At 40.1% G+C, this 19,593-nt stretch overlaps 1 protein-coding gene across 5 annotated transcripts in view; it reads left to right on the top strand.

Moving 5' to 3' along the window:
• The window catches only part of CTNND2 (catenin delta 2), a 901,977-nt gene that overhangs the window by 721,703 nt on the left and 160,681 nt on the right, over positions 1-19,593 (top strand). For all 5 annotated transcript variants that reach the window (XM_041732004.1, XM_041732005.1, XM_041732002.1 and 2 more), the window contains one exon: positions 4,009-4,192. In XM_041732004.1, coding sequence (XP_041587938.1) covers positions 4,009-4,192 — 184 coding nt within the window. The remainder of the gene's footprint in view (positions 1-4,008; positions 4,193-19,593) is intronic.

Below are 19,593 nucleotides of genomic sequence, written 5' to 3'. Positions count from 1 at the left end.
AAGTTTAAAAAGCCAAGGCTCTCTTAGAGCCTCCAGAAGGAGGGCCACCCTGCTGCTCTATTTTAAAGGGGAGGTGGAGAATGAGTCCAGAGACAAAGAGAAAGTAGAGGGAAGAGAAGAGACCCCATACAATGCCTGAGTGTCAGGAGTCCAGGAGCGGCAAATCTAAGTTGGTTCTGGCTCAGAGCCCCTCACGGGGCTACATCATCTGAAGGTTTATCTGGGGCTGGAGGTTCCACTCCCAAGGTGGTCTTCCCATGACTGTTGGCTCGAGGCCTCAGTTCTTTGCTACATGGGCCTCTTTGTGGCAGCACATGACGGTCTTCCCAGCATGACAGCAGGCTTCCCTTCCAACAAGCAATCCAAATCAGAGTTAGGAGGAAGCTCCAAACTATGACCTAGTCACAGAAGCCACCCACTGTCACCTCCACTGTATTTTGTTGGGCAAAGCAAGTAAGTCTCTAAATCCAGTACTTAATCACAGAGAGAAGGATTGGGCTCCACCATTAGAAGGGGATGTCAAAAGAGAGAATAACAAAAATGTTAAACCAGCACAGAAGAAGAAGGAGGAAGGAGTGAAGAGATATTTGAGCAGAACAGCCATTTCTCTTTTCTTTATAGAGAATGCCTAGATGTGTCTTTTTCTCACTAACTTCTCTCTCGTTTGCCAGAACTAATGGACTAATGTGTGTGTGTGTGTCTGTGTGTCTGTGAGAGAGAGAGAGAGAGTGAGCAAATGTGTATGAGGGTGTGTGTGTATAGATGTGTGTATGCATAGGTGAGGGTGTGTGCATGTGTCTGTGTGAATGTATGTCTGTCTGTAGCAAGACAGCTGTAGAGTTGCTGGTTGTTACCCACTTTGACTCCTGCCAGACATACCAGCCTCCTCCCCAATGGCCCCAGAGACTTCTGGTTCAGCACTCAAACTTGTCTCCATGTCCAGATCATCTAACCCAAACTCAAAGCGTTTTGAAGGCTCCCTGCATCTGGTTGACAGAACTCCCGCCAAAAGACGTTTTGCCACATGACCTCCCCTTGACCAAGTCCTCCTCCAAGCAGAGGTGATAGAAGCTGCCTCTGCTCAGAGGTTCACTGTAGCTCCCATGGGTGGGCAATCACGTGGGAGCTGCAGATGGGAATAACCATAGAAGGTTCAGAGACGGGGTCAAGTGCTGTGTTAAGCTCCCTGGAATGTGAAACACAGATGGAACCAGCCTGGGAAGGCACAATGCATGGGGGCTAGGAGACTTCTGTCCCTGCTTGGTTCTGAATGAGGTTATACTGATTAATGAATTAATGAGGAAGGTAATGGAGAGAAGAGCCCAATAAAGAGTTATCTTGGACCATCTCCTTTCCATCTGTTCACTTTCTGTCAGGTATTAGATTAGGCCTTTACATTTCCTTTGATTTTCCCCTCTTCAGACCTTTTTTCTGATTTTTAGAAAACAGCGGGGACGCCTCAGTCAGTGAAGGGTCTGGTCTGGCTCTTAATTTCCGCTCAGGCCATGGTCTCGGGGTCATGGAATGGACACTTGCCTCGGGCTCCGCACTCAGCAGAAATTCTGCTGGAGATTCTCTCCCACTCCCTCTGCCCAACCCCCATGACACTCGCTCACTCACTCCCTCTAATTTAAAAAAAGGAAACAGTAAAAATTGCTTTATTATCACAGGATGCCTTTAGATTATTTTAAATTCATTGCATGCAAAAATGCCAGTCTCTTTTTTATTATTTAGCTTTTAGAGGAAATGTATTTTACAACAAAACATACCACCTGTATTTTAGAGCATTCACATGCCTTAATTTTCATGGATTGGTATTTTCAAATCAGGATTTTGGAATGAAAAAATTTAAATTTTCTATCTGTATGTGTGCATCATATACATAGAAGAATAGACATAAACCCTTGAATGTGATACTTCATAGTGTTATCCTCAAATATTAGGGTAGATATTAATTTCATTTTAATGTGCTTTTTAAGTTTGAAAATCTATTTTATTAGAAAAATGAATTTTTTCTAGGATTGCAAATGAATGTATTTTGATTATCTAAAATGTAATAAAACATTTCTTATAGAATGAGTACTCAACTTTAAATATTATTTAAAACAGGATAAATGTACATGATAATATTGCTAGATTTCAAATTCATCTAAATCAGAATATATTTTTGGGCACTTTCTGTGTACCACTGAGCCTTTTCTGTGTATTGTGTACCCAATTTACAATACTAATGGCAAGACAAACTTGCTCACAGAAGTTTATAAAAAATGGTCTATATGCTAAAGTAGGGTGGGAAAAATCTTTCTGTAAAGAACCAGATAGTAAATTGCTTAACCTTTGTGGGCCAGTCTGTCACAAAATTCAACTCTTCCCTTGTAGGCCATAGACAAGTATGCAAATACACAGAGCCGTGTTCCAAAAAAAACTTTACTTATAAAAACAAGTAGGCAGGATTTTCCCTCAAGCCAAACCCCTGTATTAAAGGATTGATTTATACATAGCACCAAAAACATTTTTTCCTTTGTATTTACTTCAATAAAATTCCCAGTAAATGCTATTTCAAAAGACAGCTGTGAAAAGAGTTTGTCTCTGCAGTCACATTTTTATAGAACCGATTTAAAACTCCCTTTAGTTATTAGGAATCCAACATCATCAACTTTCAGATTAATATTACTAATGCCTTTGATAAGTTCAACATATGCCATGAAAGATACTAATACATTTCAGAAATATCTGTGTTTTATTTGTTCTATTCATAACACAATAGATGAAACACAATCTAGCCTTAAAATTTATTGAAATCTTATTACATAAGTAAGATGGAAGTTATGTTTCTAAAGACAACTATGATATTCTTTTTCAGTATCTGCTGTGATGATGTCTATTTAGATTAGTCTTGAGAGAAAATACAATCTTTCTTTCATAAAAAAGTAGAATATAATTCTTTCTTTTACTTTTATGTGTTCTGCTTTGAACAATAATAAAAATACTTTAAAAGTATTTTCAAATATTACTACTGACATGCAATATTAATGACTTTTTCTAACTTAATCCCATTTTAAGGTTTCACTTAAAAATATCCAAAAACCTAAAGAATTCCACCCAACCTAAAACCTTTGCTTTTGCTTTGCCTGCATTAATGACTGTTGTAGTCTATCCACTGCAGACATACCCTCCACTCTCTCCTGCTCCCTGTCATTAGTTACGTAAGGAAGACCAATCCCTGTGTCCTCCACGAGCACTGCTTCCTGAGAAAAATTGACAACGCTGTCACAAGGGACAGTAAATTAAATTCCTTGTTGAGCCCGTTGTCATCAGACTTGATGCTGGATTTTCATAAGGTCCTGTGTAATGGTGTATGGTTCTAAATGGAGGCCAAGTCAATCAGACAGTCCATATATGCACATTGAGGTCTCGGGTAAAACCAGAATGTCTTGCTGGTTTGTCACTCAGATTAACTTCCACAGCTCTTTCATCTTGGTTAGATTTTGGATCCTTGGGCCCATTATATTAATAGTGAACAGAAGTCTGCTTGGTATCCTTAATTCAAACCAGATCTCAGCCTTGTTACTCGTCATAATGGCACAAAGACAATCATAACACAAGTCCTCTGCCCACTTGTCAGATTTTCACAGCACCCCTTTAGGGATTCTCATAGGTGTTCTAAAAGTAAGGGTATGGGGATCCCTGGGTGGCGCAGCGGTTTGGCGCCTGCCTTTGGCCCAGGGCGCGATCCTGGAGACCCGGGATCAAATCCCACATCAGGCTCCTGGTGCATGGAGCCTGCTTCTCCCTCTGCCTGTGTCTCTGCCTCTCTCTTTCTCTCTGTATGACTATCATAAATAAATAAAAAAAAATTAAAAAAAAAAAAAGTAAGGGTATGCTCTAGGACATGTGCTCACACTCTTAGTCCAACCTGCCCATGCTATTAATTTGATGAGGGAAAGCGCTTTGGAGGTGAAAAAAAAGAGTGATCATCCCAAAGCTCTGTTTCTGTGTGTCTTGCAGGAGTCCTTTGGAACCTCTCATCTTGCGACGCACTCAAAATGCCAATCATCCAGGACACTCTGGCAGTGTTGACCAATGCCGTGATTATTCCCCATTCAGGCTGGGAAAATTCACCTCTTCAGGATGATCGGAAAATACAGCTGCATTCCTCACAGGTGCTGCGAAATGCCACTGGATGCCTAAGGTGAGTCTCATCTGGGATGGCTCCTCCTGCAGTCATACACTTTCTGTTTCTAGAAATTCAGTTGCACCTTTACTGAGGATCAGAGTATCCCAGAAAGATGAGCATTGGTAAAGGAGGATAAGAAACTAGCAAAAACCACTTCTAATGAGGTAGCAAGGAGGGGTAAGCATCTTTTTATTTTTTTGGTAGGCATCTTTTACTATAAGTTTCTTACTTCCTTAACATTTTTTGTGTCTTGGGTGAAAAATAAACATTTTCATTCCAACCCAAAATAATTACTATGTTAAAGACAATAGTTTCCAATAATTTTCCATGTTATATTATATCATGCATACAGAATACTCAGGCAGGCCAGTTGGTTGGGGGAGGGTCCATGATATACACAGAGGGATCTAGTTAACTGTCATCGCTAGTTTTCTTTTTTATTCTTAAAAAATTGACTGTGTGACTGCCAGTTACTATAATTGCTTAGAGATAACTTTTTAATAAAACTTGTTGTATGAAATGTTCTTTTTAAATAATAAAAGTAGCAAATATGTTCTAATTTTCTCTCAATTAACTTTTACAAAAATCATCCCCCCCAAAAAAAAAAAAATCATCCCCCAGAAATATATTAAGAAGTCTTAGAATCATCTTTATTTTTGTTTAATTTTTGCTCTTAGAAAAGAAGGTAATAATCAAGATACAGTTTTTCCAAATTCTGGAAACTCTGCTCCCAAGGATGCTGTATTTTGTACCAAAGTTGGAAATTTCTGCTGGATAAAATTAATGATGAGATGAGGGCAAAAGGGTGACTCAGAATACCCAGTCAAATAATCTATATTTCAAACATAAAATGTACGAGATTGTTTTAGCTGGGCTGCCTCCAAGCTGTCATTTCTCCTATAGTTGATTGGTTTCTAGGTGCAAAAACCAGTCCCTACTGAGAAGGAACAAAATCACCTTGCTGACATTAATAATAATTATCTCATGAATATTTATAACAGTGCTCCCAACCTCCAGTAGAGAGGGGTGGTGTGTTTGTGTAAATGTGCGTGCATAGAGGAAGATAAAGTGAGTCTGCCTCCATAAATATCGACATGCATTCACAGACAGGAATAGGAAATCCTCTAATGATTTTGCTTTTCCTCAAGGTCACAAAATAATGATCTTTGGACATTATTTCTCTGGCAAAGCTTTACCATAAGGCAAATTTACAGTTCTCCAAAACTCCCTGTTGAGACATTCATTTTATAACCTCTCACATTCTGTTATCCTTCAGAAATCTCCTGTCCCACCAGAAGAAATATAACTCTTTCCAAAGCTAAAATTGTAGGCACTTCTGACTTTTTATACCTAATTTTTCCAGTTCAGTTATTTGCAACTATTATAGGTATTTTTTTCCCTTCTAAGCATCTTCGACTTATAAAGAATCAAAAAAATAAAATAATATAAAATGAAAAAAAGGAAAGAAAAGGAACTATTGCTCCTAATCATGGAAAAGTTCCCTCAGAATCAATTGTAGAAGAAGTATGGTCAGTAAAGACCTGGTTAACGCTGTGAGTTAAAATTCTCTCTGAGTGATACAGTAATGTAATTATACATTCAAGTTGTTGGATTTCTGGATGTAGGCCACTGCTGTTAAGAGCATACATTCAGCACCATTTAATGCGAAGTCAGATGAAGAAGCTAGACTGCATAGGCTGATGGGTCCCTATGGTAGGTTCTGGGATGTGACCTAGAGCAAAGATAGGTCAATCAGGATGACTCTCCATCCCTCTCTATTCATACACACAGCAGCCTGGCCTAGTGCTTCAGCTGCTGAAAATGACCAGGAGCAACCACATCATAGGGAGCCAGAAAGGGAGATATCTGATTTGCAAAGAGTTTCACATAATCAGATTGGGTTTCTTTAGTCAAGATGCAACTGAGTTGGGGTTTTATCTCTTCGTTCTGAATGACCATGTGACTGGCAAAGCAAAATCCATCAGTATGTAGTGAATACTTAACTCACCCCCTTAATTCATTGAACCCCTTGCCCTTCTACAGAAAGAAAAGAATAATTTCTCCTCTTATTTGAATGTGTTTGAAAACCATTCCACAGTGAGGAACAGGTCGAACTAAGGAAGAAGATAGTGTAGGGAAGAGGCTAAAATGCATTTATCAAATCCTGAGTGGATACAAAGTTTCCAGAAATTTCTAAGAATATTTGCCACTTAATTTACAACCAGTGTTGGCAATGCACCAGAATAGTAAGAATTGTTATTATCCTGATGGAAGGGTCTAGATTTTAATTTTTGAGGTTAGATACATTCTTGATTTTTCTGAGGAAGCCTAGCTTTTTATTTACATTAAAGAAATTACTTCTTGTGCTATTCCGTCCTTTCAGCAGTCTTACCATGAGTATTTGTAGAGTGTCTGCTGTGTGCCTGGGAGGGACCTAGAGGCAGAAATAAACAAGGCCCAGCAAAAGTCCTCCTGAAAATGCAGAAAAGATGTGAATATACTCCTTAAAATGTAAATTAATAACCAGATTGTCTCAATTTATAAACTGGATCTGGGCTTGTACCTTTGCAAGGAACATTTTCTTCTATCAAAATATTTAGAAAGAATTTGGTGCTTCCACACTTCTTAAAGAAAAAAAATCACAGCAGTTCTTGTCTTTTTCATGTACTAAACATATATTGTATATAAAGTGATACAGTGAATTTATACACAAAAGGATATAGTAAGTTTGTATACCAATTTCATACTTTGATCTGACCTATTAATTTATAGCTTTGATTTTGCAAGTTGCTTGAATTGTATAAAATGCCAAATTTATACATTCTAATTCTTTTCCAATGCCTCATGACGGCCACTATCATATTCCATGAAATTTGGCTAGAATGATTCAGGACCTTGTTTAGCTGGTAACAGAAAACCACTGCATTTGGCCTACAGAATGTTCCTGCCTGGGTACAGGTGTGTAAGGAATTCAGCAGACAACTCAGAAAGAATTGTGACTAAGTTGGTGTAAACCACATTGTCACAACTCGCACGCAATTCAGTTCATTTTATGTGATTTCTAGATATTTCACTGTGAAGGCAAAGAAAATCAGTAGCCTTCAAAAAATAATATAAAATATGTGCACTATTTCTTATTCTCTTCTTTTTCAGATCTTATTCCTTATTAGGGAAGTATTTTTAAAACTAAAACATTATTGTTGAGGACAATCCTGTTATATCAAAATTATTTTTAATTATTTACTTTCATGTATGTCAACTTCTAGAAATCCTCCACAGCCTTTAAGGATCAGGAATTACATATAATTCAATCCTTGTCATAATTATACATTTTAATCAATTTATTTTGAGAGTGTGATTTTCTCATTACCATTCATTATCAAATAACACTTTGAATTAAAAAAATTACAAGTAGCAATGTACATGAGTCACTAAATATATTTTTTTACTAAATATTTTTGATATGTGAGATGTCAGTTAAATTTAATTCAGTTATCTTTCCTTGGGCGATATTTCCCTGATATTGAGTTGGAATGGAAGCTCTCCTTTCTCAAGATTTCTAGAAATATTGAACAATGGAGCTGTGTGTGTGTGTGTGTGTGTGTGTGTGTGTGTGTGTGTTGGGGGAGTTGTGGGTATGTTGGTTCATTCCAAAGTTTGACCTGGCCACATGATATTTATTAAGTAAATTTATGCATTTGTCAATAGAGACAAGATTTTCAAATAATATAAATTGAATATCCCTGTCTTTCAAGGACCATAAATTTCTGCTTCAAGTACATCATTTATTCTTGTATGTACTGTGTGTTCAGTAGCTCATGGCTAGTAGGTTGGGAAGTCATTACTTGCACTCACCACTCCCACTATTCCACACGGAGAGGAAACACAGGGTCCTGTGAGGTGACAGGAACAGATCTATGCTCAGAGCAACACAACCAACTGAGCACCCAACTGCCAGATGGACTCACTCTCTCTTGTGTTGGCTGCTTTAATATGCTTCTTGACAGCTCCTAAGTGGCATCCTCTCAGCCAACATCCATCCATCTTGCCTGTAGTTGGCAACTGTCTTCCCCCTCCTCCATCTTTTCCTACTTCTCATTCTTCTTTCCTAAAGCCTCAAGTATGGAGTGGGAGGCCACCTGGAGAATTAGTCATGGAGCCCCACGTCAGCCCCTTCTCTCCACCTCCACCTTAAATCTTAATTTAGGCAATTAGTCAGAGCAATGGATGCTTTTTTTTTTTTAAGATAAGACTATATTTTAAGATATACCCTAGATAATAAACTTGACATTATTTTTCCAGTGCTCAGACTTCTCCATTCTCTTACCGATCACTTAATTCTCTTTTACTGATGGCTCTACTCTTTTTCCTGGGTAGTATTTCCTACACTGGGTGGCTTGCAGCTCCAGTGGGAGCTTCTGGTAGGTGAAAGTAAATTAATCTGATCACTAATGGAGAGCAACATTATTCTTAATTTTTGTCCGTAGCAGGATTCAAAATTGCTTGTGTCATTTCAGGGTGGGAAGCTGAGCTTGAGAATTTCAGCAATTAGTATTCTGAAAGAGATCACCTTTTCATATTTCAGTAGGAAAAAAATGTATTATAAATGCAAATTGTATCACTCGTAAATGTTCAGAAGCTTATCAGAGGGAAATTTAAGTTAGACAAAAAAAGCATAAGCCTTCCTAAGCTAAGATCTGGAACGCTAACACTGTCCGACCTTTAGATAATTCCTTAGAGTCTTAATAAACTCTATTCAGTTTTTCAGACCTTATCTTTGGCAGTGATGCCGTACCAATATCGATGGTGGTACCTAGCCCACCACCAGCCCAGCATGGGGCACACTCACGGAGAATGTTCTGAAGAGATGAGTCTCTTGCCTTTTCCTTTGCTAAAAAAGCATGGTAAATCTTCACGGAAAGGTATCATATCATGTTGACATAGCAAAAATTTAAGCATATATGAAATATAAAATGAAAAGTTAATGCCCTTAGTCCTTTTCCATTTAAAATTCATTTGGGGGTAGGAAATGGAAATTTTCAAAAGCGAATCTCTGTTTCTGAAGTATCTGTCACTGAGGAAAGATGATAGAAATGAAAAAAAATCTCTTAACTTTTGTTGGAGGAGCGGGTTGATAAGAATGATGGTGGCTAGATTGTCGTATTCCAGGCAGCAGTGGCAGGTGGGGCCAGCAGGCATTACAGCTGCCAGCAATTAGCGCAAGTCATTTCTGCAAGCTTCCTTCTGCCCATACCCACCCTGGACACACACTCACACTCCCCTTCTTCTTCATCCCTGCCTCTTTTCTAATGTCTGTCTTTTGCTCCAATGCTGTACGATTTAAGCTTCAATTTTTAATAACAGCCATCTTAAAATATGGCCTAAAAAATGTGGTCAAATGTTTTGTAAGGCTTAGGCTATAAGGTGCATGAAGTTACTGGGTTAGTTCTTTTTCCTTCACTTTAGGATTAAGGAGTCCTCCAGAAGACTACTCTCCTTTGGCCTAAACCAGGCAAGTCAGACTATGGAAGAGATTGAGTTCTGTACTCATGATTGTTTCATCATACAATGTATAATCATACTTTTCCTAGCTTTGGCCAAAATAATCACCTTCAACCAAAATGTGTGTTGGCCAACCACAGCCTGATGGCTAAACAGTGAAGGTCAGACTGGCTCAGCCTGTAGACAAGCTCGTTTTGCCTGAGATGATTGTAATGGGTTAAATGAATGCCCTTCCACCCTGCCAAAAAAAAAATTTATGTCCACCAGGAACCTCACAATGTGACCCTATTTAGAAATAGGGTCTTTGCAGATACATTATTTAAACCAAGAAGAGGTCATACTGGCTTAGGTTGGGCCTGAATCCAATGGATGGTGTCTTTATAAGAAGAGGACATACCTCAAGTATGAGTGCACTTACATGTGGAAGCCTAACAAACAAGAGCAACACAACTCAAGAGAAGGCCATGTGAAGACAGGGGCAGAGATTGGAGTGATGTGGGGGTAAGCCAAGGAATGCACAGGCATTGCAGAAAGCCACCAGAAGCTAGAAAAATGCAAAGGATTCCTCCCCGGAGCCTTCAGTGGGAACATGGCCCTGCTGAAACCTTGATTTTGGAATTCTAATCTCTCAAACTGTGGGAGAATGAGTTTCTGTTGTTTTAAGCTCCCCCCAGTTTGTGGTACCTTATTCTGGCAGCACTGGGAACTGCCTGCAGTCACCCCAGAAAGTAATCCAGAGGGGGCCTCCAAAGGCAGAAAGCTGCCATAAAACACAGTGGGGAGCAAGGGGGACTGTAAATAACCCAGAGAAGCTGCCCATCTCCAAAGAGTGTTCATGCACAGGAACAAACCACCCAGATAGGGAGCTGTTGTTGCTCTAGGCCATAGCTCAGGTGCAAGGCCAAACATCCCTTGCAGAGGATCGGGCTCTGCAAGCCCAGGTGTGGCTGTCTCAGCCAAAGAAGGTCCACGTGAAGTCTCTCGACTGGGTAGCTGTTAAATAAGCATCTCCCCACATGTGAATCTGGTTTCTGTGTTTTCTGCTTCTATTTATGAACCCACCACCCATTTCCTCCAGTTTTTACCTTCTGAATGTTCTGCGGATCTATTTAATACTATGGACAGCCAGAAGTCATTCTAGGTTCTCAAGCAGGGCACATGACATGATAGAAGGATCACCTAAGGAAGTTGCCTCCCGCAGCTGAGTGCAGAATGAATGCTTTCTGGGTTTTGCATGAAACATGACTGTGTTTCCCATTTAAAGTATCACAAATCAACATCCTAAAGATCCCTGTCATGGCCATGATCATCATTTCAGAGTGAACTACAGGTGAAGCCTTGCTGAGTATCCTTTTTTACCATTTAATCTGCACGCTCAATAAGACGACTCTGATCCATTACTGTATGGCTGTGTTCCATTTAGTCATGCGTGCTTAGGACTCTATCTCCAGCCAAAATATCTGCATAAGGCTGGCTTTGCTAACCTCCACAGCTCATTTCCTAGAGCCGCTGAGTCATTTATTTATTTTTATTATTCTATTCCCAGTTCAACATCTTGTCCTGAAGGACAACAATATACAACTCTAATTTTTCTATCTATCTCGTATACACGAAAATGTTATTAAGCCCATCAAAGGAGCCGCACTGCGCCTTTGCTTATGAGTATAATTAAACTCAGACCCTCAATTAGTCATTTTAACCCATATAATGGATGAGCATTTGGTCCCATGGAGCCACTAATTCTGGAGTGACCTTGAGAAAACCCTTTCACAGAGTAATACCTAGTGATCATTACATTCTGGCTGGAAAGCTCCAAGGACATTTATTTTATCTGGTTTGTCTGTTACATTAGCCACAGGTAAAAGGAGGAATTATTATTACTTTTATGTCTGGTTGCTTGCCAATATTATTTGACCACTAAAAAGAATCTATTTTGCTGCCATGACTTATTCACTTCATAACTGAAAGCCTGTAGCTCCCACCTCCTTCACCCATTTTGCCCATCTCCCCCATACCCTCCTCTGGCAGCCATCAGTGTGTTCCTTGTATTGATGGGCTGGGGATTTCTGCTCTTTTGGTTTGCTTGTTTGTTAGGCTTCCACATGTAAGTGCACTTATATGGCATTTGTCTTTCACTGTCTGACCTACTTCATGACAGGACATATAGTCAAAAAAAAAAAAATTCTGTTCTAAAAAGTTTTTTTAAAAGTCTTGTATAATGAGTTCTGGATTTATCCCAGGCTTGTGTTGCAGCTGAACTGAGCACTCTTTATCCAGTGACTTAAAATGGGAATGACCTACTCTATGTGGATGCTGTGAACAGAGAACCCACTCACACTTGGTTTTCCCACGCATAGTACTAAAGCAGATGATATTCCTCACCTGGGCAGCTTTTTCAGATCACTGTGCCTTTTATGGATGCAAAGTGAATGGTTTTCTTGAGTCCTAACTCAGCAATGAAGGGCCTCTTTGAAAGAAAGGAGCAGAATTGGGGGTGGGGTAGCAGAAGGAGCAGGGGGTGTTAGGGCCCCATCAGAGAAGACAGTTGGACTGCCTTTCTCAGCAGCTCCTTTGGTGACAAGGGCTTCAGTCTCCCATGGAGCACCTCAAGCTTCTAGTTCACTCTGTGCCACCCAATCAGGGCAGGTTATACTCTATTAGTTTATAATAATAAGTTTATATTCTATTAATAGGTTACAAAGTTTATACTGGATGAGTTTGCTAAGGCTATCATAGCAAAGTACCACAAATTGAATGGCTTAAAAAGCAGAAATGTATTTTCTCACAATTCTGGAAGTTAGAGAAGTCTAAGATCAAGATGTCAGCAGGACTGGTTCTCAAAGGATCTGTCTCCTTGGTTTGCAGATGACCATCTTCTCGCTGTGTCCTCCTATTGTCTTCCCTATGTGTTTGTGTGTCCTGATCTCTTATAAATCTCCAAGCTGTGATCTCCAAGTGAGGCATCGCCCTTGGATACCACAGACTCTAGGGTTTGGCCTTTGGCCTTGCCTGGTCAGAAACTGGACCTTACAGCTACAATAGCATCAGGAGGAAATTAGCTTTGGTTTAACATCTGTTAAGAGCCCATTATAATGCTATGCCCCCTTAATGTGCGTGCTGTTTGATACAATTGTCCCTATAATGTAGTGAGGTAGGATTCCTTATCCCATTTTATAGATCAAGAAGCTGATGCTCATAAGGATAAGAGTAGCTTGACCCAAGTCATACAGGTAATTAGGAAAGGAAAGATGTTATAAATCCAAGGTTGTGTGATGCCTCAGCTGGATTCCTCCCACTCTACCATGTTCCATTAGGCAGAGACAAGGAGCAACACAAGAACACCAACGGATATTTACACTGAGGCTAGGATGCTAGCTCAGCCCAGATCCTAAGAGAAGCAGACGTGAAGACAGAATTTGCAGTCCATGCGAGGTATCTAATTAGGAGCAGCACTGGAGAGGATGATGGGAGGGAACCAGAGAACCTGGAAGAGCCTTCACACCATGATGCAGCAGGTCTGACCCCAAGTGAAGGGGAGTAGAAAAGAAGGAAGGAATGTTGGTTGGGTGGGTGAAATTGTCTTAAGCTCTCAGGGAGTTTGACAAGATCACTGGAGAGTTCTTAAGCCCAAGTCATTCTTCCAAGGAGTCCCCCATCACCCTGGACCAGGCTTGCCCTATCACTGCTGCTGAGCTGGGTCACTTGCTGGAAGCACCCCTGGGGAATGAAGCTTGAGCATGAAGGCAAACACAGTGACACATCTTAGGGCACAGAAGCTGGAACATTAGTCAGTGATGTTCCTGCAGTGAGAGATTTAAGTGGGTGCATTTTTATGGACATTACATAAGCCTAATCCTTTACCAGTGCTTTCATTTTCTATAGGCTAGCCACTAGGAGTCACTTGACAATCGGAAAGATGCTTGGGGATACAGAATCCAAACCAGAGGAGTTAGTTACATTGACTAAAAGTTTCATTCTCTCAATCTATTCTTTTGAGTCCTTACTCTGTGCTTGGCCCTATTGTAGGCATGAGGGCTGTGATGAAGAGCAGATAGACACAGTCTGTGGGGTTTGCCATTGAAAGAACGCATAATGTCATTAAGACAACCAGATTGAATCTAAGACCCATTAGGCTGCCCCAGAACTGGAAAAATTGGAGTGTGTCTCTCCTAAATAATGCCTCAGTAGGCCATATTCCTTTTTTTTTTTTTTTTTAAGTATTTCTTGGCTAATCTACCTCTCTCTTACTAACACAATTTTTCTTTACATAAAAAGCTGCTTACCATTAATTGATTGACTGCTACATCTTGTAGTCTTAAAGCTTTCTCTCTTTTCAGGGTTTTGCATTCTCATATCTTTTCTATTAGGAAAAGTCTGAAAAAACTTCAGTTTTTAATTCTATCAGAAGACATTTCTAAAGAAGAAGAAGAAGAAGGAGGAGGAGGAGGAGGAGGAGGAGGAGGAGGAGGAGAAATTTCTATCCTCTAGAGGACTAACTATAATTTTCCAAAGTCCTTTCTGGCATTTATGTCCCATGAAACAGTAATAGGGATCATTTCTCCCCAAACATTGTCTTGTTTCCCTAAGCTAGAAGAAGTGAGAGTATAATGATTTCACCTTAAATATAAACTTTTAATATAAGACGCCCTATCATGCTCTTCCTTCTAAAAGTTTCCATGACTTATTTCTGCAAAATTTGATCGACTTAATTATGAGAATTTCCAGGATCTAACTAAAACTTGTTTTGAATTATTTATTCTACAATTTGATTGCAAATATGGGCTTCTTTTAAAGGACAAGCAAATATTAAATTTTAGATTTTCAGTATCAGTAGTCATTCTTCCTATTAGAATATGAATATTCAAATCTTTCCATTAGTATGAAAAAATCACTTCCTTTAAAAAAAGATTAAATAAAAAATCTAGTTAATCCCCAATCGGTAGACAATGGTGTTTAATATTTATCCCTATAAAATATTGGTTTGTAAGGTGTTAACTCTCTGATAAATAAAAAGCAAATTGCAAGAGATGGATCATTCTTCAAATCCTTCATAACTTCCTGATATTAAAAATATAATTTTTCCTACTGCTGCCCTCCCAAATTATATTACATTGCATCAGAAGTAGCTTCCCTGGAGGAGAAGCAAAGAAACAAGTCTATTATCCATAAATTGAAGAAGAACGAGCTCACCAAACAGTTTCACTTACGTGCTAATCCTCCCCAGTATTTTAACACATCTATTTTCATACCATCTCTCCTTTCCCTTTTCAAAGTGGCACTTATTTTAAAATAAAGCCAGCATTTGTCAGAATTGTGACAAAACAACCAGAGAGATGAGGACAACTCGTAAGAGAACAAGCAAGCACAAGTGGAGACTAGCCCACACCCGGTAGTGTTAATGAAGATCTCCAGCTTGCAGTTGCAATTCCTCTTGGAGGAAAAAGAAAACCAATGAGAGCCATGAGTAGCATTTTCAAAGCACCAGTGCAGAGATCATGCCCCCCCCCCCATCCTATGAACTCCAGAGTGAAGAGCTGGATGTACAACTCTCCTCTCCACAGCAAGGTTCTAAAGTCTTTTGCTGCTTTCATTCTCTTCTTCTTTAGTCTAGATGTTCCTTAATAGACCAAGGATATTGGAAGTTAGTCTCACTTGTCCTTTAGTTGACCAAGGGACTCTTTGAAATAAAAGAGCAGAAAGTGTTTGAATCACCACCCTATTCTCCTGGCCCCCCTTTCCTGGGTTAGTGACATCCTCCTGTCCCAGAGCCAGAGTTTGGAGCTATCCATGAGTGTTTGCTTCGGGGCATTTGATAGGCAGCCCAGTCCCTGGGTTCCCCTCTATTGCCCTTCCCCTTGGAGCTATGACACAGAGGGGTGACAAGTGGGGCCTCTGACTCAGAAAGCTGTAGCAGGGTAGAGGAATCACAGGAAGCAGAGGTGCAGGTGGGGTGAATAGAAGTACCACTTGGTCCTCTGCACTAAACCAGGAAGCTCCTGGTTGCCTCTCTATGGTGGGATCTTCACCATCTGCTAGCAAGTTGCTTGTTCTGGAAAAAGAATTGGGGAAGCTACTAATTGTAAAACTTGCTCTTCATTCGTACTGGAAAGTTCTTGTTCTGAGCTGGCAGAAGGTTCTGGAAGTACTAACTGAGATGTTTTCCTTAGGCAAAGAGCCAGAGGGAAGGCAGCCCTACCTAGATTTCATGCTTTGGTGTACATTGTGTTGCCTCTGAAAGATCTAAGCAGAAGAAGCAGTTGGTCGTAACAACACGCGCTAAAGGATTGACAGCCTTCAACACTTGAGTTTTAGGGGACTGTGCATTTTTTTGTCCGTGTCATAGATTCTTTGTCAGTTTTTCAGTCTGCTAAGTAAAAGGACAGACATGCCAGGACTTCAGATTAACCCTACGTCCTTCACTGTTGTCCTGGAGAGGTACAAATGCATCATTATCCCCCATTAACAAGCACTCAACCAGCAAGGAAGATGCTGTGCCGTGGATGCGCTGACTGGAGCTAATGAATCCCAACAACTAATTACATTTCTCTTAAGGTAACTTATTACCAGAAAATAGCTGTGTTAGCACAAAGATTTTATGTGAGAGTGGCAATACTCAGGAAGAGGCCAGCTGATTAATCGTCCCCCGTAATTCTCCATAATAGTCCTGTCTGGACTTTTGTGTCCAGACCATTGTTCTTCCCAGGGTTACATTTGCCCTGACCTTATTTTGGACCAACAATGTAATTGGTAATTGCAGGCTAATTTATATAAACAAACGAGGGTCCTGCTAAATGAAAGCATTGTCACTGTGATTGGTACTTACTGCTCCAGGAGCTCTCTATTTTGTACAAGTTTGAGTCAAGTGTTTGGAGCCAATGGCGCTTACTGCAAAAAAAAATGATTATTTCAAGCAAGAAAAAACATCATGTCCTTTTAAGGCCTGCCAGGAAGAATGGTTTATGGTCTGTTGCAGGGAATGAGTGCTCACATGTTTTGGAGAAAACTGGCTTTGTCCTTTGCTAGAATCTTGACAGGACCTGAAGGGTCCTTCTCTTTAGCATCTTTGAAAGCAGTACTGATAAGTCTCTTCCTAGAACATAAAGAAACCTTACTTATTTCTCCTCTGCAGGCAGCATTGTCATCCTGACTAGCAAACATGATTAAATGTCATTTGCCCTTGACCCCTGTCACTCCTAAGCAGCTGAAATAGATTAAGAGGGCAATGCTTCCCAAATCAGATGGAGCTGAATGTCCTCAGCCAGGACCAGCAGTAATAACTCACAGAGGAGCTGGTGCTGGGGTTTATTACCATTTTTTCAGGGCTCATTCCTATTTGAGGGGAGATAATTCAAACAGATTATCCTATTGTTTCCTTTCAAGCACCCAGCCGGTAACCCCAGCAGGCTTAGAGGGACACCTTCAGAAGAGGCCCTCAGGGACAATAGCTCAGAAAGGCAAAGCTGTGGGTCTGAGGTACTCACAGGGCCACCAGTGGAGAAAGAAATCCTTTTTTTTTTTTTTTTTTTTTTTTTTTTTTTTTTTGTGAGAGAAAGAAATCCTTAACCTCTCACCTTCCAGGGCCTATAAGCTTCCTCTTTTCTTTAGAAACTTTTTACACTCTGAAGGCTTTAATTCAAGTGAAGCCAGAGGCCAAGAAGCACAATAAATCATGAAGATGGGGTTAACCTGACCCACAGGTCAATCTGACTGGCAGCAAAAATATGTCCCTCTACCCAAGGGGCCCCTTCTGTTTGATGTTAACATAAGCCTCCTCCTCCCCAGCATTTTCTTCCCTATTCTTTTTTTCTTTCATTTAAAAAAAATTTAGACAAAATTCACATAACATAAAATCCATCATTTTTAATTTTTTTTAAAGATTTTATTTATTTATTTGAGAGAGAGAGAGAGAGAGAGAGGAAGAGCACAGAGAGAGAGAGGGAGAAGCAGACTCTGCTGAGCGGGGACCCCGATGAGGTGCTTGATCTCAGGACCTCAGGATCATGACCCAAGCCAAAGGCAAACATTTAACTGACTGGGCCACCCAGGTGCCCCTAAGATCCGCCATTTAAAAGTGAATGATTCAGTGGCATTTAGTACATTCATTACATTGTGCAACCACTTCTATCTAGTTCCAAAATTCTTGCATTTCCCCAAAAGGAAATTCTGTATCTATTAAGCAGTGACACCCCATCTTCCGTCTTTCAGGCCCTGGCAACCACCAATCTGCATTGTGTCTTTATGAATTTACTTGCTCAACCTATTACACTGAAATAGAGTCATGCACTCTAGGGCCTTTAGTGACTGGCTTCTCTGACTTAGCATGGGGCCTTCAAAGTTCATCTGTGATGTAGATTCCTTTTTTATTTATTTTTTATTTTTTAAAAAAGATTTTATTTATTTATTCATGAAAGGCACAGAAAGAGAAAGGCAGAGACGTAGGCAGAGGGAGAAGCAGGCTCCAGGCAGGGAGCCTGATGTGGGACTCGATCCTGAGACCGCAGATCACGCCCTGAGCCAGCAGCAGGTGCTCAACTGCTGAGCCACTCAGGCATCCCTGTACTACATTTTTTTAATCCATTCATCCATCGATGGACATTTGGGCTGTGTCCACCATTTGTCTGCTGTGGCCAATGCTGCTGTTAACATGTATGTACATGTGATGGTCTGAGTCCCTGTCTTCAGTTCTCTGGCGGGCACCCTTAGGAACAGAGCTGCTGAATCATATGGTTCATCTATACAGAACTTTTTGAGGAACAAACTATTTTCCACAGCCACACTCAGGTTTTGCACATCTCTCTCTATTATGTTTACTGGCCTAGATTATTCTCTATCTTTCTTTTTAAATTTGAATTCAAGTTAGTTAACATAGAGTGCAGCACTGGTTTCAGGAACAGAATCCAGTGATTCATCACTCACATACAACACCCAGGGATCATCACACCAAGTGCCTTCCTAAATGCCCATCACCCATCTAGCCCAATCCTCCACCTACCTCCCCTCCAGCAACCCTCACTTTGTTCCCTATAGTTAACAGTCTCTTTATGCTTTGCCTCCCTCTCTGTTTTTATCTTATTTTTCCTTCCTTTCCTCTATGTGCATCTGTTTTGCTTCTTAAATTCCAAATATGAGTGAGGCACCTGGATGACTTCATCAGTTAAGTGTCCGACTCTTGGTTTCATCTCAGTTCATGATCTCAGGGTCCATGCTCAGCATGGAGTCTGCTTGAGATACTCTGCCTCTCCCTCTGCCCCTCCCCACTTCTCTTACACAAATGAATAAAATCTTCAAAATATAGTCATAAAAAAATCACACATATGAGTGAAATTATATGGTATTGGTCTTTCTCTGACTTTTTTCACTTAGCATAATATACTATAGTTCCATCCACATCATTGCAAATGGCAAGATTTCATTTTTAATGGCTGAGTAATATTCCATTGTATGTGTGCATGTGTGTGTGTGTGTGTGTGTGTGTGTGTGTATCACATCTTATCCATTCATCAGTGGACATTTGGACTCTTTCCATTATTTGGCTATTGTTGATAATTCTGTTATAAACATGTGCCCCTTCAAATTAGTATTTAAATCCTTTGGGCAAACACTTAGTATTACAATTACTGGATCTTGGGGTAGCTCTATTTTTAACTTTTTGAGGAACCTCCATATAGTTTTCCAGAGTGGCTGAACCAGCTTGCAGTCTTACCAACAGTGCGAGAAGGTTCCCCTTTCTCTGCATCCTCACCAACAGCTGTTGTTTCATGAGTTGTTAATTTTAGCCATTCTGATCAGCGTGAGGTGGTATCTCATTGTGGTTTTGATTTGTGTTTCCCTGACAATGAGTGATGTTGAGCATCTTTTCATGTGTCTGTTAGCCATCTGGATATCTTCTTTGGAAAAGTGCCTATTCATGTCTT

The sequence above is a fragment of the Vulpes lagopus genome, chromosome 17, assembly GCF_018345385.1.
Source record: "Vulpes lagopus strain Blue_001 chromosome 17, ASM1834538v1, whole genome shotgun sequence".
Classification (NCBI taxonomy): Eukaryota; Metazoa; Chordata; class Mammalia; order Carnivora; family Canidae; genus Vulpes; species Vulpes lagopus.
Note: the sequence above shows the minus strand (reverse complement) of the source record. Positions and strands in the feature narration are given on the sequence as shown.